At 42.0% G+C, this 13,846-nt stretch overlaps 1 protein-coding gene across 1 annotated transcript in view; it reads left to right on the top strand.

Moving 5' to 3' along the window:
- Positions 1-9,223, top strand: part of OBSCN (obscurin, cytoskeletal calmodulin and titin-interacting RhoGEF) — a 301,647-nt gene extending 292,424 nt beyond the window's left edge. Inside the window, exons 97-104 of the mRNA XM_044676976.1 lie at positions 266-388; positions 1,235-1,405; positions 3,010-3,097; positions 3,954-4,193; positions 5,036-5,259; positions 5,724-5,799; positions 6,008-6,157; positions 7,970-9,223. Of these exons, the coding sequence (XP_044532911.1) occupies positions 266-388; positions 1,235-1,405; positions 3,010-3,097; positions 3,954-4,193; positions 5,036-5,259; positions 5,724-5,799; positions 6,008-6,157; positions 7,970-8,147 (1,250 nt within the window). The 3' untranslated portion in view covers positions 8,148-9,223. The remainder of the gene's footprint in view (positions 1-265; positions 389-1,234; positions 1,406-3,009; positions 3,098-3,953; positions 4,194-5,035; positions 5,260-5,723; positions 5,800-6,007; positions 6,158-7,969) is intronic.
- The last annotated feature ends 4,623 nt before the right edge of the window (positions 9,224-13,846 follow it).

Here is a 13,846-nt window from a genome sequence, read left to right as displayed (position 1 = left end):
AGGGTAGAAGGATCTAGGCCCCAAGATGACAGCAACCCTCAGGGTGGCACTGTCCAACACAGATGGTGAAGGACTATGAGGCAGAGGGATGGCTAATGTGCTTATTCTCCATGACAGAATTTCAGTCAACAATCTCTAGACCTCATGATTGGCCACTGGCCCTGCACTGTCTCCACCCCATAAGACAGCACCCTAAGACAAATCCCTATCACAGTGTCCTAGTTACATCTGAGTACACCTAACTTCCCTTATGACTCTGAAACAGAAATTCCCTCCTCTCCACCACGCCCGGACATTGGAGAAATATATGAAAATGGGGTGCTCCTGGTCTGGAAGCCCGTGGAATCCCACAGTCCAGTGACTTACATCGTACAATGCAAGATGGAAGGTAATGTGAGGCTGGGTTTTGGTCCATTCTCATCTCACCCACCTTAAAATTACATCTAGTTTTTTATTAAGTTCATGGAGAAGGATAAGCCTCCTTGGGGCAAAAACAACATGGCTCAGCTCTCTGATGACTGATGCACATGGAGAAGGGAAACCCTAAGAGGAAATGAAGTGTCTGATAGTGGAAAGAACACAGAAGTAGGAATCAGGAAACCTAATCTCCGCTTCACCACTTACAAGCTGTGTGATGGTGAACAAATCACTTACTATCTCTGAGCTTCTTCATCTTACCCCACTTAACCTCCCAATGTCTCCATCTACAAAATTCAGGGTTGTACGAGGAACAAAGGATGTAATATATCTGTATGCAAACACAGTTTACAAGTGCCATAGAACTACAGGATGAAATGATGACAAGAATGATGCTGTCCCTTGCTAGCTTAAAGCAGGGCTTTGAGACCCATTCATAACTTTTAGGGTATCTGCCTAACATTTTGAGGTCCATCCCTAAGCTCTGGCGTTCAAGCCCGGTCTCTATTATAGTGTGCTCATCAGAATCAGGACTAATCCTGGGACTATCACATTCCTAGGAATGACAATGTGGCTACAGACAGAATTAAAATCCCAGATGCCTTCATCTGGTAAAACTCTCAGAGTGTTAACAAGGTAGCAGAATCAAAAAAACAAAAACAAAAAAAACCCACCAAATGGGCAAGCCATTGAGTCTTCAAGATGTTACCTTCTCATCCCCCACCTCCTTGCTGAGCAGGCCATAAATAGCCAGAAAGGGCAGCCTGTGTGCTGCACCAGTCGCTCCAAAGAGCCCATCCTCTTATGCCTTACACAGGTGGAGACTGGATCACACTGGCGTCAGACATCTTTGACTGCTGTTACTATGCCAACAATCTCTCTCACGGCGGGATGTACTCCTTCCGGACAGCCTGTGTCAGCAAAGCAGGCATGGGGCCATACAGCAGTTCCTCAGAACAAATCCACATTGGCGATTGCAACCAGATGGGTAAGCAGAGAGCAAAGGGAGTTCAGGATTAGGCTCTATTATGATTTGCAACCTTTTGAACGAAAGAACCATTTTTTAGACTCCTACAATATTGCTTTTTGAAGAACTATATTAGACACACATTTTTACATATGAGAGATTTTACAACCTTATCTGTCCAACTTGTGTTCTGAACGTTTTATATAATTTATGTAATTGCAAAATAAAGATGCTAGATAATAATTATTTAGTTCTCATGTCAAGCAATCAACCAACAAGCATTTATTAAACACCTTCTATTTGCCAGGCACAGGGCTATGTTATAGGGATATAAAAACAAAAATAATGAAATCATCTTGATCCTCTGGGAATTTATAGTCTATCAGAGGAAACAATATGTACCTATATAAGTACATACAGATTAAATACAAAATGAAAACAGGTAATTAAATACAAGGGAGGGATGGAGGGAACTTGGAGGATCCTGTAAAAGGTGGTACTTGAACTGCATTTAGAAAGAATGAAGGATTCTGTGAGGCAGAAGTATGGAGGGCGTGCATTACAGGCACAGAGGACAGCCCATCTGGTCACTATTCTCAGTACATCTGATTTTGCATTTCTTTGGAAAGATGCTTGATTCAGTTCAGCAAACATGCTGTTTCTATGGGATGTTGAGAGACATAAAAGGTTTAGATGATATATAGTCCATGCCCTCATTGTGCTCACAGTCAACAGGGGCATAAGGAACCAATATGTTTGATAAATAATGATAGTACAAAGCATCATAAGAAGTGCATCAGGGAGGTACAAAGCAAAGTGACAGATGGGGGTCCAAGTGGGGAAAGGCCATTACTCAAAGCCAGGGTCCTACAGGATGTCTTTAGCACACTAATAAGATAAGCCAACTTAAGAGTACAAGCTCATCTCCCTATTTTGACTTGAGTCCCTAAAAGCAAAGTATCTGAGGGCTGATGAGAGTATGAGGCTCGCCACTCCACAAACCTCCATCTTTAGACCACAGTCCTGCTGTCACCAACTCTGTGCAGAAAATAAAAAGTAAAGCTATCTCTACCACTTCCAATTGCAGTCCCATTCATTCCCATTCATTTACAAAATATCTCTTAGTAAGTAAATTGTATTAGTGAATTCATTAGTATTCATTCCTTTGCTAAATATCTATTCTTAGCCCTGCTTTGGGCAGAGGGAGGAGGGAGAATACGAAAAGAGGCACCACCATCCCTGACCATAGAGAATTCAGCTTCAACTGAGAGTACGAGACTAGCATATGCATGTGTGAGGCACTTGACATGCCCATGGCAGAAGGCTTCTATTATAAGTCATATTACATATTGTGTGAGAGCTGATGTAAGAATGGCAGTGCTTTGGGTATGCATGGCTAGAAAAAGGGGTGGAGAGCCGGACATGCTCTTGTAGGGATTCGGGAACCTGTCGGCCTACAGGCTTTGCTGGAATGAGACTCCTCCCTCTCCAGGTTCTGAATGTGGTGGAAGATGCCCAACCTTGGGCATGCCAGCATCTAGGGTTTTGCCACCAATTATCCGCCTCTGCCCAACATGCTTCTCTTTGTCCTCCAGGGCCAGCCATCATCCCAGATGTGTTCCCAGGGGCCTCCAAGGAGAAAAATGGGAAAGTGATTCAAACTCAGTCTCTCTCAAGTCAGCAAACTTATGCCTTTCAAATGGAAATACGGAGGTAAGAAAAGCTAGGCCAAAGAAATAGGGACTGGTTATTTAGCCAGCAAAATTTAAGCAAAGCTCAATATTTCTGCTCTCCTATTCTAATACATTCCCCCCCTAAATCAAGCTCTTTACTGACTTGCCTGTTTCTATTCATGGCACACCATTCAGCCACCCACACTTGAAATCTCAGAATCATCTCTGACCTCCTCCACTTTCCCTACCTCCAAATTCCTACCACTCACCAAGTCGGAGGCAGAGGAGAATGAGAAATAGGGTCCTTTTCTCCCAAGTTTTATGGTTTTTCTATCTGACATCATAAAACCACTCCTCTTTTCTAGTACCTGGAAAAAGGGCTCCATCTCTGGCCCCTGTGCCAAGAACCCTATAGACCCGTCTGTCTGTGGGACTGGATAGTATTACTTTGGAAGGCAAAGCTAAGAATAGGATTGCAAATCTCATGAACTATAAAACTTTAAACTAAACTGTGGGCTTCATAGAAGTCATAGATCTCATACCTAAAAAAATAAATCTTGAAGGTTATGACAATGGGGACAGTGTCTTTGTTTCTCCCCTCCCATCTGACATGGTCATCCAAGTTAAGTGGCTTTAAAGTGTTCAGACTATTCATTTGAACTGAAAGTACCGGCCCCTTTGTTCAGAATAAGATGGGAAGTGGATAACTAGACAGAGTTATGAGAAATCCTGTAATAAGTCATTATTGCTAACTCACTTGGGGTGGGGGTGGGATCATCCATAGGAATAAACTTAAGATGCTGGTGTTTTATGACTTCATCAGATGTGTGAACTAAAAAGTTGGGGGCAAGAGAGTAGAAGTGTTTACCTCACCAAAGAATTTTTTGGTCTAACAGGGGTCGCTTCAGTGTTGTCCGGCAGTGCAGAGAAAAGTCCAGTGGGCGGGTTATGGCAGCAAAAATCATCCCTTACCACCCTGAAGACAAACTAGCCACACTTAGAGAATATGAGGTCCTGAAGGCCATCCACCACCCCAACATCGCACAGCTCTTTGGGGCCTATATCAGCCCCCGACATCTGGTACTCATCTTGGAGTTCTGTCCTGGGCCAGAATTACTTCACTGCTTGGCTGAAAGGTAAGCCTGAGCTAAATAAGGTAGAACCTGCATCCTTTACCACTGGCCAGAAAAGTTTCTAAGAACAGGGAAGCAGCCCTCTTATAGAAAATTTGACTTTAAATCCATTAAATTTAGCTCCTCATAAATTCAAAGAATGGCAGAACTGGATGGAACCTAAAAAACCATCTCACCCAGAGATTCTTATCCTGCGATCCACGGACTGATGAGATCTGTGAATTTGGATGGGAAAACATTTTTTTTTAATTTTAAATTTTAAAATATATTTTTAAATTTTTACTTTCATTGATTTCCAAGTGGAATTTAACAATCTCTTCAATTATGGATGTAGGCAACAAAACAGAGCAATATTAAGCTTTGCCAGACTGCCAAAGGGCAGTGACACAAAAAAAAAGATGAAGAATCCCAGTCCTAGTCCAATCCCCACCCCACCCCCCACTTTATAGATGGGAAAATTAAAGCCCAGAGAAGGAAACTGATTTGCTCTAGATCATTCATTAAGTAAGGGTCCTGGCTTGGTCTAGAACCCTGGTCTCCTCACACACAAGCCTGATATTCTTTCCAGTGCACCAAGTTGACCTGATTGATTTGGATTTATCAGTGATCAGATCACATATCAAATTCAACTCCATTCAAAAATCAGTGACATGGTTATTTCCTGTAAGGTAAGAGTTAGTTGTAAAATCCTAGCCCATAGGTTGACCCCTTAGAGATCATCTAAGCTAATCCCCTTGTTTTACAGGATCAGAAATTTAAGTCTACTCAGGCAGACTTACTGATACCTTAAAGCACTATAAAAACGTAATCCATTAACATTTGTTTCACTGTGCTCACCTTCCTAGAACATCCTATTCCGAGATGGAAGTGAAGGACTATTTGTGGCAGATCCTCAGTGCCACTGAGTTCCTCCACGCCAACCATATCCTGCATTTAGATCTAAGGTCAGAAAATATTGTTGTTACTGAGTACAACTTACTCAAGATCCTCGACTTTGGCAATGCTCAGTTCTACACACAAGACAAGGTCCTTCCCACGGAGAAGTTCAAAGACTACATTGAAACCATGGGTAAATGAGATGGAATGGGGTTAAATTGGAAAAACTGAAAATAAAGTTCTCCTTTAGAACTCCTGCCCTTGCTGCAAGAGAATATGTGAATTGCTCAGCCTGGCATTTCAAGTCTTTTATAGAATCTTTTCCTAGCCCACCTTCTCAGGCTTATTTCACATTATTCCCCTTTATGCCTTCCATAATCTAACCAACTTGGCTACTTGCTGTTCCCCAAACTTGCACCACATCTCCCCTGCCATGCCTTTAACAAGTCTGCCCCTCGTGCCCAGAGCAGTCCTTCCTCCTCTCTGCCCCTTGCAATCCTTGATTTTTCTCCACATCCTATGAGAAGTTTTTCTTGATCCCCCTCAAAAAGTCATATACACATCCATCTGGTTTTTTGTTTTATCTTTAAATTTCCATCATTGAGCGCTTACTACAAGTATGGCTTAATCAGTCTTTTTTCACTCCATTGCCTTCAGCTCCTGAGCTCTTGGAGGGCCACGGAGCCGTCCCCCAGACAGACGTGTGGGCCATCGGTGTAACTGCTTTCATCATGTAAGCCGAGGCTGGGGCCCCTCTCACTGGGGACGCTGGGAGGGAGCCGCATTCGGCCTGCCCCAGGCCAAGGCCTGACAAGGGGGCAGCGGGGAGAGGGAGGGAGGAGAGTTTATAGAATCCACCCCGTCTTTTCAGCTGACTTGTCTCTGGTGTCTCCTTTGCCACAAATGCGACCCGTGTTGGCTTTCTTCTTTCTCCTGGCCAGGCTGAGTGCGGAGTACCCCGTGAGCAGTGAGGTGACCTGCGACCTGCAGAAGGGCCTGAGGAAAGGGAAGATTAAGCTGAACCGATGCTATGCCGGCCTGTCGGGAGGAGCCGTGTCCTTCCTCCAGAGCACCCTGTGTGCCAACCCATGGTGAGGCGCCCCCCACCCCCCAGGGCTTCCTTTTTTCCCCTCATGGCCATGGACCGAGAAAAACCAGCAGCCCCCCAACATCCGGGATTCCTACTCAGAAACTATTCCATTCCTTTAAGCCACAAACGTTCATGTAGACCTTCTGGGAAAAGGTTCTTAGCCTTGGAAGAGCCCTCACCTTCCTGCGGCTACCGTAAGAGGACGTGAGAACAAACCAGAAACCGTCACTCCCAACGAGGGGATGCATCATCAGAGAAGCCCAACAAAGCTGTGTATGAAGTCTAAGGGGGAAATCAGAGAAGGCTTCTAGGAGGAGGAAACATTTGTGTTGGTTTTTTTTTTTTTTTTTTTTTTTAGGCAATGGGGGTCAAGTGACTTGCCCAGGGTCACACAGCTGGGAAGTGTCTGAGGCCGGATTTGAACCTAGGACCTCCCGTCTCTAGGCCTGGCTCTCAATCCACTGAGCTACTCAGCTGCCCCCTGTGTTGGGTTTTAAAGAAGAATTCAGCAGAAAGATTGTGTCCCCTTTAACATAAATTCTGCTCCTTGGCCTACTGTATCTAGTGAGAGGATAAGAAAATAAAAGCAGTCCAAGGCACGTAGAGAAACTCTTATTAACAGGGGAGCCATTTTAGGCAAAGTAAATGGCCTGAGCCAAAGCATGGAGGCAGGAGAATGCTCAATATTTTGCAGGGAATAGCAACATGTCTAGTTTGGCAGGCACTTGGGGTATGTGGAAGAGAGAAGTATAAGAAGGACATCAGGAAAGGCCACCACTTTGTGATCCTGGGGGGAAGCCAACTCACCCCTTTCACCTCCACACCTACAAAACTGAGTTTGGACTGGGTAATCTCCAAAGAAAGAAGTTCTCCAAGATCCCTTCCAGTTCTGATAACCTATGAAATAAGGCAGATGAATGGCCAGAGATGGCGGTCTGCCACCAGTTCCGAGCTCTGGACTCCTTTGGTTCCCGGAGAACCTCCAAGTCTAAAGGCAGGGTTGAGAAGTACCCGACTGAGTAGCTGGAGGTAGCATGAACCAACATATGGCTGAAACGCACCCTATGCCCAGGATTTAGGCAGTATGTACTCAGGAATTCAATCCAACAAACATTAATGAAGCACCTCCTAAATGTGGGGTCCTACAGATAGCAATGGGGAGATAGGGGTGAAAAATGTCACCGTCCCCCACCTAAATACATATAGGCAAAGGGTTGTGAGAAGTCTGAGGGTGGGGAGGATTCATTCAAAAGCACTCTATTAAATGCTTACCTATGCCAATCTATGCCAAAGAAAGAAGAAAGGAACTTTCTCTGTCCTCGAGGAATTTGCATTCTGCTGTGAATGTGCACCGGGTGACATGCAGCTACCCACTGAGGCCTAACCTCAAACAGCCTGGTGGTTGACTTCACCCCACATTTCCTAGAGGAAAACGTAGCGAATTTTAGTCCTTAGTAGAGTCAGAAAGCCAGTTTGCATCCTAAGTTATTAGACTGCGCACCCCTTAAGGGCAGAGACCATTTTTTGTTTATTTCTGTTTCCTCATAGTTTAGCGCAGTGCCTGGCACACAGTAGGTGCCTAATAAATGTTTATTGATTAATAGATTCTGCTACTTAATGTCCATGTAACCTTGAGTGAGTCTTAGTCAGTACTCTTGGACTTAGTTTCCCTATATGTAAAATGAAGAGGTTGGAACTCTAAAGTCATATATTGAACTTTAAATATTAGGATCCAAACTTCAACTTCAGAGAGAAGAAGGGATTTGAGCTAGACCTGAAAAGATAGAGTCTGAACTTACCTTTTATGTTTTAGGGGAAGACCCTGTGTATCCAGCTGTCTTCAGTGTCCTTGGCTGACCAAAGAGGGCTTAGAACATACCCAGCAAATGTCAGTGACTTTTTCTACCAACCGGCTAAAGACTTTCGTGAAGGAGCGGGAAAAGAAGCGAGCCCTGCTTTACAAGAAACACAACCTTGCCATCCTCCACTAAGTGTCCCGAGAGCACTCCTACATATTTGATCCCATTCATTGAAGTGATGATGTCTGCCTCTGACTTATTGCAAATGTGGAGACTTGGAGTTTGGTAGAGCAGAGGATGTTGTTTTGAGTGCTTAGTTTAATTTGGAAATTTCTGTTAAAAACTGGCTAGTCTCTACAGCTCTAAATCTACACAGAACTTTGTCCCATTCCTGCTCCTGAGTGGCCAGTGCATCAAAGACTCTGAGTTCTGGGTTGGTTCCTCTGCCTGACTTTTCCCAAAATTGGTCTATCCAACCTTCAATGACTTCTGTCCTAAAGAGACAAGTCAGCAGTGGCTTCTGGACACAGATCTTTGTCAAGTGTCCCCTGAAGAAGTTGGATTAGAAAAAGTGAGTTGCAATGAAATCAGTCAGAATGCTACTCATTTCAGAAGAAGTTGGCTGTGGCAATGGAGATTGTTCTGTATCTTCTAGATCATTGCCCCAGTTGACTTAAAGGAAAATTTGGGACTCTGCAGACAGCCATTTAAATTCTAAAAGCAAGATGGTACCCATGAGTGGACACTCTCCTGCTTCAGGTTAAGCATCCTTACAATCAATTCTTTCATTCTCTGTGGAGTCACTTGGGATTTCAACCAGTTCTTCAGTATCAATATTTGCCTCCAGGAAATCAGAGGAGCCTGGAGCTTTGCCATTTGACTAGAATACCACAAATATAATTAAGTTCCTTCTGTGTGCGAAGCCCCTTGTGCTTGACCCTAGGGGAGATATAAAGTTTAAATAATATGTAATCCCAGACCCTCATGATGCTCATATCTATAGTTAAGGAATAAGACATTACAGAGGCTTAACAATCTTACCTGTGGGCTCTTTGGTCGAGGGTGCCAAGTTGGGAAAAGGGAGAGAGACTCCAAAATTTGGAGGAGGAAGCAAAGTAGTCTTCCCTTAATGGATGAGAGGGAAACTCGACTAGCCTCCTGGAAAAAAAAGTCTTATATTGTTATGTTTTTCCAAGGCTCTCCCCTTAAAGTTTCTCTAGCTTTCAAGATGTTTTGTTATGGTAAATAAAAGTGGTCAAAGTGGTAAATTATGGTTTTAGATCTGTGGTCTCAAATTCTTGGGGGGGATGTATGTATGTGTACATGTATGTGTACATGTATTTCTACATGTAATTGGGGGAAAAATAGAATAAAATATTACTAGAGAAGGGTGGAGGAAGAAGCTTTATCATGTGCAGGGGCCACACATGAGTAATACCATCTTGGCAGACAAGCTAAACTGACGGGCCTCAAATCCATCAGTGAGTTGGAGGACAGGGGTGTCTACCCCAAGCATGTGAAGACTTTCCCCAGTCAAAGAGGAAGATGTGAGCAATTTGTTCCAACAGCCATGAGGGTGAGTGAAGCAGGGACTATGAACACTTAATTGACAGTCTTCTTAATTTTAGTCTTGTCACATGACTTCAATTACTCTGGAAGAGAAGGCAAGTCTGAAAACATTGTGCAACTCTGTCTTGCTCAGAAGTCAAGACATCACAAACAACAAGATGCATATAGGCCACCAGCCAGCCTTTGCTGAAGGATCTCCAAGACTTGGGAATTTCCTGTAGAAATCCTAAAAATCAAGGGAGAGATTAAAAAATTTAAAGTAAGAAAACCATTGAACTAATAAATAAGACAAGGAAATGGTTTTATAGGGGGAAGGGAGAATCAACAAATTAAATAAGTCATTGGTAAATTTGACCCAAAAAAAGGAAGAGAGAGAATGACAGCCAGATTCATTTGAGTATAGAATCCTACCTTACCCTAGAAAGAAGGAGAAGGAGAATAAGAAATGGGGTGATGGGGGGTGGGGGGGGAAGTAATAATATAAGGGATGGAGAAGTTGGTGGGAGGTGATTAAAAGATTAAAAAATAAAAGATTAAAAGACCCTATAGAGAAGTAGGAGAGGAATAAGAAGAGTGATGGCAAGAAGGGGAATAATATAAGGGAGTAGGAATGGGGGAAGTGATTAAAAGCTGATGTAGAGAGGAAAAATGAAAGGAGAAAGGGCAGGGTTAAAAGAGGAAATCAAGATGGAGGGGAATACACTAATCATAACTGTGGATGTAAATGGTACATAAATGGTACCCATAAAATGGAAGTAGATAGCAGAGTGTATTAAAAACTAAAATTCTATCATATGTTCAAAAAACACATTTGAGGCAGATAGACACATACAGAGTAAAGGTAAGGGGCTGGAGTGGAATCCATTGGGCTTAAGCTGAGACAAAAAAAGCAGGAATAGAAATCGTGATCTCAGACAAAGCTAAAGCAAAACTAGATCTGATTAAAAGAAAAAAGGAAAATAATTACATCTTGATAAAAGGTATTAGATTGGTGATGATGAGCCTTTTAGAGATGGAGTGCCAGGCCCCGCCTCCACTCCACCCCCCAGACCAACTGCCATGCCCACCCTCCCCAGAGATCACATGCTGTTCCCCTCCCCCACCAAGTGCCAGGTGTCCCCTGCCCGCCTCCTTATCCCACACAGGGGACGGAGGAAGCACTCACATTGGGCTCCTAGTCAGAGGGGCAGGTGAAGTGAGGAATGTCCTCAGTGAGTGTAGAGAGGAGGAGGGAATGACATGAGCCCTTTGCTCCCCTCCAGCTCTATCACCTATGAGCTGCCAACCTTATCCCCTGTATGCTCTCACTGGGCTGCTGAGCAGAGAGGCGGGGGATGTGAAAAAATGTCGTTGTGAAGGGGGGGGGCAATAACTCCACCAGAGTCCCTCTGCCTTTCTAGTAACAAATTCGGCGGGGGAGAAAAGGGAGGGTGGTCGAGTGCCCACAGAGAGTGCTCTGCATGCCATCTTTGGCACCTGTGCTATAGGTTCGCCATTACTGGTACAGACAATGAAGTAAAATCAGTACTTAATACATATGCAACAAAAGGCATTTTATCCAGATTTTTAAAGGAAAAGCTAAAGGAGTTTATAGAAGAAACAGACAGAAAAATATACTAGTGGGAAACCTCAACCTTCCCCTATCATAATTAGATAAATCTAACCAAAAAATAAAGAAATAAAGGAATTGAATTAAATATTAGAAAAGTTAGATTTAATAGATATCTGGAAAAAATTGAATAGGGATAAAAAGGAATATACCTTCTTTTCAGCAGCACATGGTATATATACAAAAATTGACTATGTACTAGGGCACAAAAAACTTCACAACCAAATGCAGAAATAATAAACACAACTTTTTCAGATGCTAATGCAATAAAAATTATAATCAATAAGGGTTCATGGAAAGGCAAATTAAAAATTAGTTGGAAACTAAATAATCTACTTCAAAGTGGGTGGGTCAGAGAATGATCATAGAAACAATCACTGATTTCATTTAAGAGAATGACAATGAGGAGACTACATATCTAAATTTATGGAATATAGCCAAAGCAGTACTCGGGGAAATTTTATATCCCTGAATACTTGTATCAATAAAACAGAGAAAAAGCAGATGAATGAATTGTGCATGCAACTAACTAGGAAAAAGAACAAATTTAAAATCCCCAATTAAAGACTAAATTGGAAATCCTTAATATCAAGGGAGAAATTAATAAAATTGTAAGTAAAAGAACTATTGAACTAATAATTAAGACTGGAACTGGTTCTATGGTGTGTGGGAGATGAGTGAAGGGAGGAAGGTAGGATGGAATGCATGGATGGGAGAAAGGAGAGAGGAAGGTAGAGGAAAGGAAAGGAAGGTAGCAGTCCCCAGCCCCTGTGGGGGAAATTGACCAGAACCCTCAAATGAATGATCAGAGAGCAACTTTAGGGTTTTGAATAGCTAAGTTTTATTTTAATTAGAAAGGGAAGGTCTAGAGAAAACTAGGTGGTAGGAAGAAAGGGGAAAAAGGTGTCAAGAGAGAGATCAGGGTCTCAGGGTAGAGACTGAAGCTTCCAGCATAGAGAGTGCTGCTTCCAGGGTGGAGAGCGCTGCTTCCCGTGTTGAGAGAGAGAAAAGGCGCCAAACTTTCCCATTTATACTTTCCTGACACCTCCCACAAAGGAAGTGGGATTTGTCAGGGGAAGTTGTAGCAGAGAGAGTCCTGGGAGTTGTAGTCTTCCAGAGCTTATAACAATTTCAAATGACACATTCCCCCCGTGATCTTTTGGGAGACCAAACTCCCTAATGGATTATAACAAACATAAATAAATTTACAATTACAATAAATAAAGGGTATATACATAGATACAAGGGGAGAAAGGTAACATTTTTTACAATATAAAGAAATCAAATGGCGCTTCTTTTACAAAAATATTCAGGGGGAAGTCCCCTTTTTTCACAACAAAATAGATTCATACATAAAACAAATTCATTTAAACAAAACAGATGAACTTAACAAAAAAAATGAATATTAAAACAGACAAATGAATTTAAAACCCCCCAAAGTTCAAGATTTTTGCAAATTCAGTTGCTCTCTTAGGCTCCTGGATCATGCGTTCTCCATGTGATCTTCATGGGCATCTCCATTTCGATTCCAGGAGGCAGTAAACTTCTTTTCTAAAACAACCTAAATTTTCCATATGAAATAAAAACACATATAGAAAAAAACAATGAAATCACACAGGGAAAACATGGCTGAGGCATGAGGCATATGAATCACTGCCAATCAAGTTCATCAGAAAATTTAGCACAAAAAGAAGCCAAATAACTAGTGGATGAAAAATTCCAAACATCCAGTTCTAAATTTTATATGAAAAAAATTCTAAATAAGAAAAAAAAATCACACTACATCTTTGAATAATGTCTAATTAGTAATCCATGTCCAATATCATGCACTTACCCACTTAGCAACCAGGACCAGTCAACCACCATAGTAAGAAAGTTAGGAAAAAGGGACTAGATTTGTATCTATTGGTCTGATATTACATCGTTTCTTCTTTTCTTCTTTCATCATTTCTTCTCAGGAATATAATATGGAGCCAGAATAGCCAATTGTTAGGTACCTGACATAAATTTTCACAAAGATTGTGGTTCTAAGAGTCCTACGTCTTAACGTATGTTAAGTGTCATAATCTCGATTCTCATACTAGGTTCAAGTCCTTTTTATTGGCATAGGAGTCTTAGCAATCCTAGTAGAATTGGTTTCTCTTTTTGACCTGTGTGCTTGTTTGGCATCATGCAGGTATGTGCTTGTTTGCCACTATATAGATATTCGTGCTTCTTTGGCACTGTATTGATGAAATCTGTACTCCTTTGTTGATCCCATTTTGTTGAATCAGACATATGTACTAAGTCCCATAATAGCAAAATACTAATGGCAGTTTCAATAGTCTTAGGGTTTTGGGCAGGCAGTTACAGTTAGAACTAATGGATATACTAAACCTACACTAATCTAATAATCAAAAACTCTTTCAATTTAGATAGATGACATGTGCTTAGGAAAAATCAAATTGCACATGCAATTATGCAATTATAAAAAATGTCTGAATTTGGCACTGAGCAAGTCAATTTAATCCACTAAAATAAAAAAAGCATAATGTTCTCCCAGAGTGTCTGTCAAATGTGCAAAGGGAACAAGCTTGACCAAGGTAAGAGAAGGTAGGAACCAGAATTCGCTGATACCATGGACAAAGGGCAATGATAAATCCCATCCTCGCCCCCTAATTTTTCATACATGTGATTAGGAAAAGTGGTTATGGCTACTTTGGATGTCTCTAAA

Source organism: Gracilinanus agilis, chromosome 1, assembly GCF_016433145.1.
Source record: "Gracilinanus agilis isolate LMUSP501 chromosome 1, AgileGrace, whole genome shotgun sequence".
Classification (NCBI taxonomy): domain Eukaryota; kingdom Metazoa; phylum Chordata; class Mammalia; order Didelphimorphia; family Didelphidae; genus Gracilinanus; species Gracilinanus agilis.
Note: the sequence above shows the minus strand (reverse complement) of the source record. Positions and strands in the feature narration are given on the sequence as shown.